This window comes from Grammomys surdaster, unplaced genomic scaffold (genome assembly GCF_004785775.1).
Source record: "Grammomys surdaster isolate TR1022 unplaced genomic scaffold, NIH_TR_1.0 97, whole genome shotgun sequence".
In the NCBI taxonomy this organism is placed as follows: domain Eukaryota; kingdom Metazoa; phylum Chordata; class Mammalia; order Rodentia; family Muridae; genus Grammomys; species Grammomys surdaster.
Genome location: NW_021604576.1, coordinates 10,796,375 through 10,811,809, shown reverse-complemented (window position 1 = coordinate 10,811,809; position 15,435 = coordinate 10,796,375). Strand labels below are relative to the sequence as shown.

At 38.7% G+C, this 15,435-nt stretch overlaps 1 protein-coding gene across 1 annotated transcript in view; it reads right to left on the bottom strand.

Annotated features, from left to right (window-relative positions):
* Positions 1 to 2,739: 2,739 nt before the first annotated feature.
* Mms22l (MMS22 like, DNA repair protein) overlaps positions 2,740 to 15,435 on the bottom strand; it is a 109,011-nt gene continuing 96,315 nt past the window's right edge. The window contains exons 20-24 of the mRNA XM_028780643.1: positions 14,278 to 14,489; positions 9,299 to 9,462; positions 6,775 to 6,871; positions 5,335 to 5,502; positions 2,740 to 3,076 (exon numbers count right to left, since the gene is read on the bottom strand). Of these exons, the coding sequence (XP_028636476.1) occupies positions 2,995 to 3,076; positions 5,335 to 5,502; positions 6,775 to 6,871; positions 9,299 to 9,462; positions 14,278 to 14,489 (723 nt within the window). The 3' untranslated portion in view covers positions 2,740 to 2,994. The remainder of the gene's footprint in view (positions 3,077 to 5,334; positions 5,503 to 6,774; positions 6,872 to 9,298; positions 9,463 to 14,277; positions 14,490 to 15,435) is intronic.

Genomic DNA, 15,435 nt, shown 5'->3' with positions numbered 1-15,435 from the left:
GAAAAGAGTACTTTAGGAACACTCACCTCAGAACTGCTTTAGGACACAATGTAGGAACCCAGACCAGAGATAAGGAAACAGCTTTCAGAGTTTGAGAGGGTGGAAAAAGTTTGGATGCAAATGGCTGTAAAAGGGGGACGAGATGCATCTCCAGCAGGGGAAGAAAAATATGTTGAACCATACAAAGCCAGCTTCTCCACGGATCCCATCACATCCCCAGCCCCTTGTTTGCTTCATGTTTTCAGGCCCCGATTTTACCCAGGATCTCATGCCAACACTTGTTACTTACTTTCAAAAACAAATCTTAATTATTTTTAGCACCTATTCTCTAAATATATAACTAAGTAGCAGCTTCTCATGATCCCAAAGTTTCATTCGCTAAGCAACATGCTCTAAAACATATCCCCTTGCTTTTTATCTTTGGTTTGAGATAGGCCTCAGTCTAGCTCAAACTAGGTGTGACTAGTGACAGTCCTCTTGCCTTCCCTGGTTCTGTACTTACAGGCCTGAGCCACGGATGATACCTTATCTATAAAATACCTTTGAAAATGACTTTGGAGAACAGGCAATCACTTTTGCTCTCTGATGTGCCATGCCATGTTGATATGCTATGTGATGTGATGTGATGTGATGTGATATTAAGTATCTTTGTATGTCCTCATACAAATCTTGGGCCCTCATACAAGTCATGCTGGCATTGAGCTATACTCCCAACTCTTTTAACGGCCTTTTTGAGTTACCTTAGAGAAATCAAAACTCTTGGGTTACAAAGACTGCTCAGGTCTTAAAGACAAGACCCACAACCCAAAGGACAAGAAGTCAAACCACTTTAGCTGCTGAAGACAGTATGACTTAGCATTAGACCAGTAACTGCCACAATGAAAGGAGATTCTTTGCTATATAGTCCTTCACAGCCTTGAATCCATTTGTTGCAAGCAATAACAGTTGACTTGGGGAGAAAAGGAGACAATTTGCCTATTATAAAAGTAAAAAGAAGACTTCAGAGATTAGAATTAGGAAAGCACTAGAAAATGCTGACTGCATTTTGCTTTTAAAACACCATTACTTTTATTTTTGTTTTGTTTTTACTCAGTTGGGGACCAAACCCAGGCCCTTGCTGCATGATGACAAAGTTCTCTACAACTGAGCTAGAGTTAAAAGGCTGAAGTGTTTTTTTTTTTTTTAAGAGAAAAGGAATAAAGAATACAATGTTCTTGCTCTCTCCTCTTCTTCCTGCTCCCTTACCCTCTTCCCACTCCCCTCCCCCCACTTCATGTGCTCACAGCCAGCCTCTACTCCTCTAGTCTCTCTACCTCTACTACCCTCAACTCCCCTCCCCATGCCCTGAATAAACTATTCTATACTTAAAAAAAGGGACATAACCCCAATATTTCAAAATTGAAACATGTTTAAAACTGGGGGCTGGGGGGGGAGGGGGAGAAAAAAAAACTAACCCCAAACCCTGAGATCCTCTATTTACAATTTAGGACTGAGAAAAGAAAAGAAAAGAGAAGAGAAGAGAAGAGAAGAGAAGAGAAGAGAAGAGAAGAGAAGAGAAGAGAAGAGAAGAGAAGAGAAAAGAGAAAAGAACCTGAAAGGCACACTTAGCTACTCTTCTTTTGCTGTGATAAACCACATGCCAAAGGCAACTTAAGAAAGAGAGAGTTTATTTTGGCTTACGGTTCAGAGGGATAAGTCCATGATGGGAAGGCATGGCCACAGAGGCAGGAACTGAGAGACCACATCTTGAACTGTGAGCAGGATGCAGAGAACTTTTACTGAAGTACCGCAAATCTTTATACTCCCAAGCTCACTTCCAGTGATACATTTTTTCTGTCAAGGCTCTACCTCCTAGACTTCCCAGTCGGGGAGCAAGCACTCAAATACATGAGCCTATAGCAGGTACTGTCATTCAAACCACCCCACACTCTCTCCTTATACTGTTATGAATATCAGAGCCATCCTGTCAGTAAACTAATCAACTCAGACATTTTTTACATATATTACCTCATGGATTCCTATATCATTGTGAAATTAAAAAGATGACTGATCCTTTTTGTCCATGAAGAGCAGGTAGATAAACCCCTGGTTTGAGAATTCCTATTGGAACTTCTTGTATTTAGTGATGTGCACCCCAGAAGGGTCCAGCAGGCGAAGTGCCTAATTAAACAGAGGAGAGAACAAAGGACAAAGCCTAGCAGGTGAAGTACGCAGCTTCTGTGACACACTAAGTTATAACAGCAAGGAGATAGACCAGTGGACTTGTCAGACTGTCTTTACCAGTAGCCTTGAGATGTTGTCAGAATACTAATTATTTCATTAAAGGCTCTGTATTTCCTTTCCCTTCATAAGCCTGCTAATGACAATTCTGGAAGATGAATAGAGAAAAAAAATCTAGCAATCTATAGAATATACTCATAAGTAGTGTTGTGATACTTTTAAAACATAAAATCCTTCAGTCATAATCTGTGTGATTCCTAAGAGCTAAGCACACATTTATTTACTACTTACAGTTTTTGTAAAGTTTTTACTTGCTTTATAACAAAGAAAACAAATATACAGCCCCACATCCTAATACTTAGTTTCCTTCAAACAGTACAACAGAACAGGCCAGTAAGGTAATTTGGGGGAAAAAAGGCATGAACAGAAAAATTATAAAGATACAAAAGTAATAAAAGCAAATTAGTCACTAAGCAGGTTACCAGTCCACAGTGGGTAATAAATATTCACAGAGAGCTGTTTTGGTTCAAAAAGTCTTTAATTAGTTAAAAATCTCTTCAAGATAGAGCAGAGTTTTACAGAGTTCCTAGTATCCTATTATACAGTTACTAACTAGCCTTCACTCCATATATATATGTTTATTTATTTCATACATGCAGGCAGAAGGAAATTATTTTTGATACAACATTACACTAGTAATTACAGTACCAGCTGGGGTGGCACAAAGCAGCTTTAGACAGAGACATCACAGAAAGGAAGAACCACGCAGCAGCATCACAGTTTGTCACTTTCCAGTCTCTGCTTCTCATCCTGTCCCACCTGTCCTAGGCGGCATAAAAGTTTGCTATATGCTTCCCTGTTTAAGAGGGGGGAAAAAGAAATTCACTTATGTATTTATAAAATAATGCTTCACGTATCTAATAAGTAAAGTCAGGTGTTAGGATTCATGCAGCAATTTTAGTGTAATTTATAAGTACAAAATTACAGTTAAATGACGCAAGCATTCATTAACCATCTGAAAGATATAGTTCCCATCCATAGCAACTGTACTCACAGCACACTGCCTAAAGATAATGACGGCATGATTACAATAGGGACATGATTCGCCAACAAAATTATGGAATATAAGCATTACCCCAGGACAGCTCAGTGTCACAACACCAGCATATGCCTTATTTTTCTCTTTACCTTCTCCTTATCTTTAATAGTTTGAAAATAAAATGGTATTTCTAATCATCTGTAGTACTTCCTAGTATTTGACATTGTTTTTGGCCTGACTCCAAGAGGCCAAGACTGGTCAGAAGGCTGAGGCAGGGTCTACAGTGACCAAATTTTATGGTTCATTAACATGTCCATTATTTGAGATGCTTTAACAAGTATTCTGACTAGGAGTTCTTTCATTAGTCTAAATACCTGTGAGATTCTGAATCTTTTTGAGAACTTTTGTGAACATTTGTGGCCACAAAGAGTAGCTGTGGGTGCGAAGGGAAAGCGGCCCCATGAGAGGGCTACTCAGAAGGAACGGAGCAGCAATAATAACATACAGATTTAGAAAGTGTTAACTCAGCAATACCAGAGGGGAGTGTGTGCTAGTCACAGGGAGGTTTGGAAATGCCCAGCCATTGAGCTGGCTAAGCCATAGTAAAATATAAAGGTTGCCTGTGTGTGTCTGGTGAATCCAGAGCACTTGGGTGGGTGCAGAGCCGCGCACACCTGCTGGGAGCATAGAGTGGACTCCATAAATACTTACCACTGCAAGCAGCACACGAGCAAATGCTGTCGCAGTAGTCCAGTGGGCAGAGTTCACGGGGAAACTCCAGCCTCTTCATGGAAAGTTCTCAGAAGCTAGATGCTAGCAGCTTTTGCCAGAGCATGTTTTATGGTATGAAGAAGGCACTATTTCTTTAAGGCTGTGATTTGAAGCGATCTAATCTTTTCTCTGTAGAAAATAGTCAGAGGCCAGCCAAGTTCCCTACAGAAGAGATATGCCACTGTGGCAAGACATGAGCTTTCTAAGTTTCCTTTTAGAAGTTTTCATTTACTGTGCTGCAAAGATGGACTCTGCTAGTTAGCTGATGTTATAATCAATTTAGGATGTCTCTCAGAAAACTGACATAGAATACCATAGTAAAAATTTTTTCAGCTGAAAATGGAATATATGTCATCTGAGAGGGGAGAGCCACCATTGAGAAAATGCCTCTATAAGATCCAGCAGTAGGCAAGCTTGTAAGGAATTTTATAAACTAGTGACCGATTTGGGAGGGCACAGCCCACTGTGGGTGAGGTCATCCCTAGGCTGGTAGTACTGGGTTCTATAAGAAAACAAACTAAGCAAGCCACGGGGAGCAAGCCAGTTAGTTAGCAACACCCTTCCATGTCCTCTGCATCAGCTCCAGCCTCTGGGGTTTCCTGCATTGTTTGAGTTCCTGCCCTGACTTCCCTCAATGACTTAGTACTACCTGGAAGACTAAGCAGGATAAACCCTTTCATCCATGTTGCTTTTGGTCAAATATGCAACATGAACAAAGTATTCCATTCTGTAACTTAGGGCATACTAATGGTTTCAGTACTGACTCCTCTAAAATAATGTCTTCAGGAACCACACAGGTTTATTCTTAAGAATGATGCATTTATCTAAATAGCCAGCACTATTTTTGGTTGGTTTATAAGCTTATAAAACAAAATAGAATACCCTAACTATGTATATGTCGCCAAATTCAGACTATCTGGCTCATCTGCCTTACTCACTAGATACACTGGACACAGCTGGGCAGTTATGATCTATCAGTATGGGTTTTATATGACAAGTCACCTGAGGCTTCGAAATCCAGCTCTACCTAAGGACACTGTGCTTTGAAAAGATAAGCACCACCGAGGTGTGCAGCTTTGAGGTGGCCATGTCAGCAGGAACATGGTAATGACGTGTGACCCCCTGCTAAGCACACTACTGTCTACTCATGCAAGCATGACAAAACTGACAACAGTCACAGCCTTAAAGTGTTTTTCATCTCAAAAGAAAATATCCCATTTTCCTAAATGGACAATAAAGCATTTTAATAAAAAGATAAAACATGCATTATACGGTACACAAAATAGTATAATTATCAAACATACCTCTGTGCAATATTTCTGCCAAGGCCCCATTTGAGCTCTGAATCCTTCAGAGACTGAGTGAGGGTAGGAATCAATTGGATAACAACATGCTGACTCAGCGTTGCCACTGTCTCTAGGATGCTATATACTTGATAACTGTATTGCATACCATAGTCCTGAATGAACTGCCTGAAAGCAAAACAGTCAATTTAAGAATCAATTTGAGGCAATTCCTTAGGCCATTTGTATACATTATAATCACTTCTAACCTGAACACAACAAGGATCATTACTTGATAAGGACTGAGAGACCCGGCCTTCTCATTTGTTTGCTTAACTACTGGAGGTAGGGTAAAGAGGATAGCCTTGCATAGTCTGGCTTCCCCTTCAACATTCTCCACTGGTCTCAGTCACCCAGAATGTTGGGATTACAGGTTTGTATCACCAGCATGCCCAGCTTGTGGACACGTAGAGAACAAAAAGAAGAAGAAAAAGAAAAAGTGATTGGAGAGTGAATCAGGTGGCTCAAAAAAAAAATGTAACTTTAAAGGCAGTAAACAAGGTCATGTTTCCTAGTCATTTTTTTAGTCTATCACATGTCTATATTAGTCAATACAATTATAATTATGAAAAGTTACTCATATTTTTTACATGTTTTAAGTGAACAAAAAATCTTACTAAGTACAAAATCTTTATAAATAAAAAAAATTACCTCTAAAATTTTTACATTCCTCAATCAGTATAATAAAAGCCAACTAGCTTAGTAAATTATATATAACAAAGATTTGACCTTTTCTTTCCTCCCATGGTGTTGGAATTTTCATGAATGTTCTAGCATAAAGTGATCATAACTGAAATGAACTGGGAACAGCAGACAAGCACTAATTATGAGACAAGAGGGAAAAGACCAGGAATCAAATATGCAATGCAGAATAAAAGAAACACCTCAAATCATGTGTCATGTAGTGCCAGGACAGGGATATGTGACAGTGCACAAAAGCTAGGTGGCAGAGCCCTCAGTAGAACTGGCACAAAGACTCTGCCCTAAAAGAAGACTCCAATCAAACCTAAGGAGCTTTCTGCAACAGCAAGTTGGAGGACCAGGGACGGGCATTTTACACAGCATCCCCAGGAGCAGGGAAGCAAGCTCCAAAGGCCTGTGTACCTGTTGTCTGAACTTATATTTGCTTCTGTTTTTTTTTCTTCTTAACCACATTCAAGATTCTTTTTCACTGAAGACACAAGGAATTTCAAGTCAGTTAGCTTACCTTTTTCCTTGGTACTTTTACTTTTTCAACAAAGCAACACAATGTAACAAAACCACTGCCCCAAATACTATAATTGAAACACTGTAAACAAGTAGTAACACATTATGTTTTGGATAATTAGTTATTTAAAAAGCATGTTGGCTGTCAAATGGCTGGCAACCCTCTCCTTGCCAGTTGGCATGTGTTCCAGTTACCTAAACAGAGAAGTCAGCTGGGTGGCAGGTCCTCCTTCTGACCCCACTTGGCAGGTTTTTACCAAGCACTGCAGGTTCTCTGTGGCCAGCTTTTTAACTAGGAGAAAATGATAGGATTACACAATGTGTCTGAACTGACCATCTGGCTCTTCATTTTTAACATTCTTGATTTAGAAAAATATGTTGTTTTCTTCAAGTATGTGCATGCTTTTTTTAAGTTTTCAAATGAAATAGTTTTAAGTTTGTTTGTTCTGAAGAATACCTAAAAAGTTTAAAAATCTATTTTGAGTCTCAAAGCTGAAATAATGCATATAAAGACGTTTCCCCTTTAGAAAGGTATCCATATTCAAAAACCCATTCCACCCTATCTTACAAACAGATACATACAGACAAAAGGGAGCCTTTTTAAAGACATAGATTTGCAAACATATTGATTTTATTTTTAAATTCATAGGAGCATACCTTTCATCCCTTATAAACCTTTAAGTAGCAAACTAGACCAACCAACATACCTTTGCTTTAAATTGGCCAAACATTTGTATTATTCATTTAAGGTAATTCTTTAAAACGGTGTGCCTATACATACAGTGCAAAAATACTGCTGCAATTTGGATCTTAAATGTGCCACAGGCTTATGTGTTAAATGCTGGTGGACACCGCTCGGTGCAGAGGAGAGCCTGCCTCCTTTATTCCTTTTCTTCCACTGTTTCCAGTGTGACAAGTTAGCATGATGCCTCCATGTGTGTCCCTCATGATCACTGTCTCACCTTAAATCGGAGGAGGTCAGCCAATTACAGTCTGAAGCTTACAAAACAGAGGCAAGCAAACCTTCCGTACTTGGTTACTTGTGAAGGCAATAGGAAGCACTCTACGCTGCATTAATAGAAAACCTGAGCAAAGTGTGTGGAAAACTTAGCATGCTCTTTTTTCTTTCAAGACAGGGTTTTTCTGTGTAGCCCTTGCTGTTCTGGAACTCACTTTGTAGAGCAAGCTGGCCTGCCTCTGCCAGCTAGGCAGAGTGCTAGGCCTAAAGGTGTGCACTACCACATGCAGAAGATTGGAAACAAGTACAGGGAAGATTAGCATGTGCTTAATGCTATACAACTCTTGTTTTGGGCCCATCAAATGTGTCTCTAAACTGTTGCAGTTTACATGACTCAGTGTGGAAGTAGCTGTCTCACACATAGTGAAGCGGTTTTTAGTCTTGTCAGAGCTGTGCAAAGATTGCCAGAGTCAGGTCCATACCACTCTTGTTATCTCAGTAAGAAAGCCTACACTGTAGATATCATCTGCTTTCCCCTAGGTAAGGAAGCTTATCTACTTCTGAGAGCTGGTGGAATCCAATCTGGATGAAGCTATTCAAATAGCATATAATTTAAAACTTACGAATCATTACTTCCAGAATTTTCCTTTTAGTGTTAACAGTTGGCCCATGGTGGATAACATGTAGTGGGTGACACCACAGGAAACAAAACCATGGCTATACGACTGCAGCATTGTCTGCTCTGAGGAAGCAAACCTTGAATGAAGAGGTACAAGGCTTTCATGTACCTCAACGTGTTAAACTTCAACAAGGGCAGTGGTTCTTAAGAGCCAGGTTCTCTCGGGAGCCACCAGAGGGCATGTCCTCCTCCCAAGTGACAGCACAATAGGGAAACATAAACAGACCACTCTTTCCTGACGCAGACTAAGAACAGACAGGAATACTATAAACACTGAAACAAATGTATATTTAAAAACTTGTTAACATTTTTGAGAAAAGACAGAACACATGACGTATATTTGAGCTTTCCACCACCATTTTGGGGACAGCCCTCATGTCCCTCTGAGTCCCTGCAAACTTAGCAGTTAAAGGACAATCACATTGTAACAAAACACACATGCCCTCTTCACAAAAACAAGGGCCTAACTGGCCAAACTGCTTATCAAGACAGAACTATGATTCCTGTTCTGCATTCTCGGTAAGCTTATTAAAAGCATGTGGGGGTGGGGGCGTGGGAGGTGGGGGATGGACGGACTAGAGATCACACTTTAGAGTGATCATGTAAATTAAGGCTGATGAGACTAAGAGAACACGGATTGGAACCAAAGGGTTTGCCCAGGGTTTTCCCAAACAGCTTGGACATTCTAGTAGACAAGGAAAGGCAAGAGACTGACCGTCTGCCACCTGATACTTGACAAGTCTTATGTGATATCACAGTAAGCCTGCACAGACTTTTATTTTATTTTATTGAGATGCTAAAAAGTCTAATCAAAGGAAATACCCCATAAACTACTTGCCTCAGGAAGAGTGGGGAAAACAAAACAGAACTCTAAATAAAATAGGCTGAACTGTGTCCAATTCTGATTCCTTTCCCCGTCACCCCAGCTACTGCCACTATTTGATTCTTTAGCCATGACACATACAAAAGGATGGAAAACAACCCTGTACCTTTAATAGCTATCAATTTAATCCATGGGAAAAAATAGTTCCTTAGCTTGTTCACAGAAAATGCTGACAAAAATCAAGGCTGATGAAACTAACCTTGGGGTTCATTTACCAACACCAAACACTTCATGATGCCAGGAAGGAGTAGTTCAAGGTCACAAACACCCATTTCAGTGTCCTTGAAGAATTGGAGGATGAAGGCCAATACGGATGCTAACCGAGGAGGGGGTGATGACCCTTTAAACTCAAGGTAGGATTTCCTGAGAAGAAGCAAACTTTATTTATTTTTCTTCTATTTAAAGCTCTATTGAGTAGAATCAATGCCATGTGTGTTAAAGTTACTATAAAAATCTATCCCTTAAATAAAGTATATTTTTTAAAAACAATGTACATAGTCTATTAAGTTAATTGCAAAGTCCATTTTGGTGTGTTGTGTGCTCTGAAAGCTAGTAGAGATATAAAGAAAACTTAAAGCAACTTAGCTTTAAGATGAATTTACCAAACCTAACTGCTAACTTGTTTTCTTCTGTTCCCATGGATGTCTCATATCCCTTATCAGCTTTGCCAGGAATCAACATTTCCTCTAATGTCAAATTTGCATAAATAAATCTCCCCTCACATTTATTTATTTAGAATTTAGGAGGGGTCTTATGTTTCTAAATAAATAAACGGACTATACTAGGAATTACCTTCCAGTTCTAGCTTTATCTTTCTTCCAGTAGGAATTTAGAGAACTAACTTCAGATTGAATATCATCTCTCAGGGTACAGTAAACTGTAACATTAAAATCAAGAGAGGTTGTAAGAATAACACCCTCCTTGACTCAGCTTCCCACTTAACTGCTTAGAACTAGTTCTGGTCACTGGTCAGAAAATGAACAAGCGTGACAAGTGTTGAGTTTCTTTTGAAAAAAATCTACCAGCTATGAGAGTTGGTCAAACATCATTTAACCCTTGCCCCAATACATTTTTAATCTTGCTGACGAGCTTAGCACCTTGTACAAGGTAGGCAAGCTTCCTCTCATGGAGGTCCATTCCCAAACACAGATACTACTCAGTCCAAATCTCACACACATATGTGAGAACTAATAGTATACATAAGGAGACACAGTAAACTCTAGGGCTTATAAACTTATCTCAGGAACTATACTTCAGAATCACTCTTGGTCCACTCACAGTAACTCTCACAAATTTTACAATCCTAGATACAGCCACTCTCTGAGGCAGCATTTGTTTTGTTCTGTGCACTGTTGAATTACTAATGCCCCACAATAAACATTTACTTGCCACATACTAGATACCAGAAGCAAATTAAAAATAAACATATACAATTAAGTGGAAAAGAACAAACCACAGATTCATTATCTAGTGTAGAACTTAGATACGACCACACCAAAAACAAAAAAACAAAAAAAAAAAAGAAAAGAAAAAAGGCAACTTTAATACATGTAAGTAGTGCTTTGACAAATATAAGGACAAAATCATCAGAAATTCTGAGCTAGGAGCCTAACTCAAACAGATCATATAGTAGAGAAATGCAGACTAGAGCAGCCATAGGAGCCCACCTCCATTTATGCTAAATGTTGAAAACAAAACCAAACACACACACGTTTCTAGTCAACTAGAACCTACCGTGGAAAGAAGAATAAATAAACCCATCCTTAGCTAGACATGCAGTACAACAGAAAGCTGAGAATCTAGCTGGCAAATGAAGCAAGGGGCTTAACTTGCTGACAGGGATTTGAATTCACCTCCCCATTTGTGATGGAATCTAAAATTAAAACCAGGCAATGTTTCAAACACTGTAACAGATTACTATAATCTTGCTGGCAATAAAGATCTAAATGAGGCAAAAAAATTATTCAGAATCTGAAAACTGAGTCATGCAAGACATATGCCACCCTGTGGTACTAGGTGCAGGTTTCTAAAAAAAACAAACAGGATTGAGCCCAGAGGAATGGCTTTTTAATGAAGAGACTGGCAGGGACAACGCTTTAATGCAGGGAAGTATAAAGCATCTTGAAGAGCGATAACCAAACATGGTCATGCGTTTGTGGGACACGTGGAGGACAGGGGCAGTATTACCAGAAAAGATAACTGACAAACGTTGGGTAGCTAGAGTAGATCACATTACACAGCAAAAAGGAGACCATGCACAGTGGAGAGCAGAGAAGTGTCAAAATTAATCTGGCTGGCCTTGGTGGTGCACACCTTTAATCCTAGTAGTTGGGAGGCAGACACTAGTGTATCTTTGTGAGTTCCAGGCCAGGCAAGGGGACACTGAGAACCTGTACTAAAAAAGAAAACAAAAAACAAACAAAACACACAAACAAAAGCAAACATACCATTAAAAAAAAAACAAGAAAACAAAAAGAGAGAAGAGGGTTTTCTTTTTTATAAGAACAAAAGCTAGATACAGTGATGAGACCATAATGTAGTGTGCTAAGAGAAATGTGAAAACAACAAACTATGAAGCTTCCGAGTTACATGATTCTAGGAATATAAGAGAAACAATTCTATGTTTACATCTGATCATTAAAAAGATTAAGTCAAGGATGGGGAGGTGGCTCAGTCAGTGAAGTACACACTTGCATTATAATCACAAGGGTCTGAGTTCAATCCCCAAAACGGAAATAAAAACTCAGGCATAACTGTTTGTACTGTAATGTCATTACTACAGAGGGAGAGCCAGGCTGATGTCTGGGGTGGACTACCAACCCAGCCTCCTGGGCAATCTAAGCCAGTGGGACACTGTGTCTCAAAGAAAGAAAGATGACACCAAAACATGACCTCTTTGTTTGTCCTCTGGCCTTCCCATGAAGAGGAAATCCTGCTCCCCCCAAGATAGACAGAGAGCAAAGAGAGACAGAGAAAAACAGATAGAGACAAAACGAGAGAAAGCAGTTATAGCATTTAAGCACAGAAACTTAATACTAGATACCATTAATCTATATTACCTAGAATCTCAAAAGTTTAAAAAATAGTATAATGTTAAATATTGCATTAAGACAAAGGGAAGATAATTTCTATCACTGACTATTGTAATGTTTTGGTTAAAGGATAAAAAGGATGGTTTAAAAAAATAAACAAACAGAAACAATCTTAAGATGTTAATGCTAGAGAGATGGCTTAGCAGGTAAGAGTACCTGTTCCTGCTGCACAGGAACTGAGTAGGGTTCCCTGTGCTCCAGTGACAGCACACAACTATCCAAAACTCCAGTTGTAGGGCATATGATACCTTCTTTTAGCTTCTATAGGTACCAGGCATGTAAGTGGTACAATACTATTCATGCAGGCCAAACACTTATAAATATGTGACATAAAATAAATAAATCTTTAAAAAGCTAAATTGTAATTGATGAAAAATGAAGTAAAGATGGGGGACTGAATGTTATAAAGCCACTCACCCCTGCATTATTTCAGTTGGAATGACACATACTCCTGTGTGTCTTACACCCGAGCCATAGCTGATGAGAGGCTATACCTTTCTTGTCAGTTCAAAGATCCAAAATCAAGAAAACATTCCCCCAGATATCGTCCATATTCTAGAAATATTCTTCCTATCTTCTCAGTAGAGGCTAACTGAGAAGAATCAATCTCTACACCAAGTTACGTAGTTGGGAATTGCATATTGTGACATCATGTCACAGACAGTAAGACTGAAGACAGTCTTATGTTTTAGTAACTGCCAAGAAAGGAGCATACATGTTCAATGCTGAGGAATTGGAGAATACCATGGAGCCGTGAATTGTCTAATCATGTGCTCTTTTTCACTATTTTTTACACAAAACAAGGTCCTGTGGCCTGATGCCAACATGCATAGGACACTAAACTGCCTTATCAGGTATTCTACAAGTGACAGTATAGAGGAAGGCCTAGTCTACAAAGAGGGAAAAATCATGCCTAAAGTATGTATTTGTTGAAATACCACAAAATGGAAGCTATGCCACATAACCAACCTTAGACCTACATAACTCAAGTGATCTTCATGAGGAATGGTAACAGTCAGGACTCAGATTAGTCCATTGCTGTTAAGCTGGCCTTCCTGTGGTTATTTGAGCTTAGTGAGAAGGAAGTGACAGCTTGGTCTACAGTGAGCTTCTGGTGTCCCTGTCTCCATATTGCTTGTGTCAACATTAACATTCTGGTAGAGACCCAGTGCTCAGGGCTCACAAGGAGAGGGAACTGGCCTGTCTTCAGGGTTGATAAGGCCACACTTGATAGATATTTTACAGGAAGTGTTAATACAAGACAGGAAATAAAACAATTAAGATAATCAGTAAACTAATAACAAAAGACTTTTTATTGCTTATCAGCATTCATGGTTTCAGTTATCATTCATAAAGTAATTGCTACATACTATATTGTAATGAAAATAATACAAATATATCTTTAAGTAACTTTTTTCTTTTTCTTTCTAAAATTTTTATTTTGATCTCATGCACACTGCTGTTTTGCCCGCATGTGTGTATAAGGGTGGCAAATTCCCTGAAACTGGAGTTATAGACAGCTGTGAGCTGCCATATGGGTGCTGGGAATTGAACCCAGGTCCACTGGAAGAGTAGCCAGTACTCTTAACTACTAGGCTGTTGCTTCAGCCCATATAAACATATCTTTAGGGATGTATATAAGGAAAGTAACAGACAAATTGTGAAAACTGACATAATCTTAAAAGCAAATATAAATTTAACAAAAAAAAATTTTAATCTAAAACACACAGGAGCTATCAAACATTCTGGTAGATCTTTAACTATGTAGCTGTCACAATTACCAACAGTCACTCTCCTATCATTCTCTCAGAGAAATGATAATGCATGTTCACATAAAGACTTTATATAAATGTTATGTTAACTTTATATAAATGTTCTTCCTAGAAAGAATAAGATAAAATTAATTAGGAAGAGGGAATATGTCTTCAGTAGGAAAATGAGCAAATAGTTTTATAGTTATGCTGCAGAATACTACTAGACAGAAATAAGAAACAAACTTTGATACTTTGAATTATTTGAACTATTTTTTGATGATATTAATAAGTTCTACATATACCTCTTTGCAATAATTATATGTTATATGTACCTTATGGCATGGACAATGTGCTTCCTTAGAGGCATCGTTGATGGAACAGAGGCAGGATTTCTCAGTGCCAACAGAACAGGATGTTGTCCAAGATCCAAAACACAGGGCGAGGCTGGGAGAAACCGCCCTATATACTGTTCAATGACATTCCTTAGCAACTGATTCAAGTAGGCATTTGGATTTTGAGACTGGCAGCACACAATACATATACCCTGTACAAGGGAAAATAACAACAACAACAAAAAAAAAGCTAAAAGGCAAAGTTTCAAATAATGTTTAGGAATTTACTAACATGTTCTCCAGCATTCATGGTAAAAATTGCACCTTCTCACTGTCAGTAGGACTTCTGGCGTCATGAATAAGTCAGACACACATGGCCCTTCTTGAGATGACTTTGGATAATACATACAGTGTGGAATCTAACCAAGCATACATATTCTAGGAGCATGATCAAAGGAAGTAAGGTAAACATACAGGAAGAGATAGGGAATGTGTTTCTTCCTCTCTTCCTCCTGCAAAAATACTTGACTACCATGACCATCAACTACATACCCAGGCCATTACTGAATTACAAAATACATGTGTCATCAGTCTTTTTTAAAGTATTTAAAATCAAAACTCAGTTTGTTATCAAAAAGAAAGATAAAAGAGTAAAGGCCCATCCCACAGAGTTTGGACTGCCAATCCCACAAAGGCAGACAGGTGGAAGGGAGTTAGTTACCATTCAGTCATTTTGGCTAAGAACATAACATTTAAGCTAAAAGAAAATATATTGATCATATAATGAAATAGAATCATTTGTCTTAACAACTTGTAATGGGAGAGGGATGCAGATACTTGGACTTAGAAGTTTTCTATGTGACATTGTACCAAGTGCTTTATATTCATTATTTCATTTCAATTTGCAGAATAAAGGAGTTAATATTACACTTCCATCCTACAGTCAAGGAAACTGAGGTTTGGAGAAATTAAGAGCTTAAAAGAAGTCAAAGGAACTCACAGTATCTTGCTGCATGTGTACAGATAAAATCCTTCCATGTGCATGAAAGTGAGCAAACTTATATATAACAGTATTTAATACTTAGAAATGATTAAATCCATTCCCTTGGGAAAACAAAGACTTTTCTGCATGTTTGTTAGGACTGCAGTCATAATTGA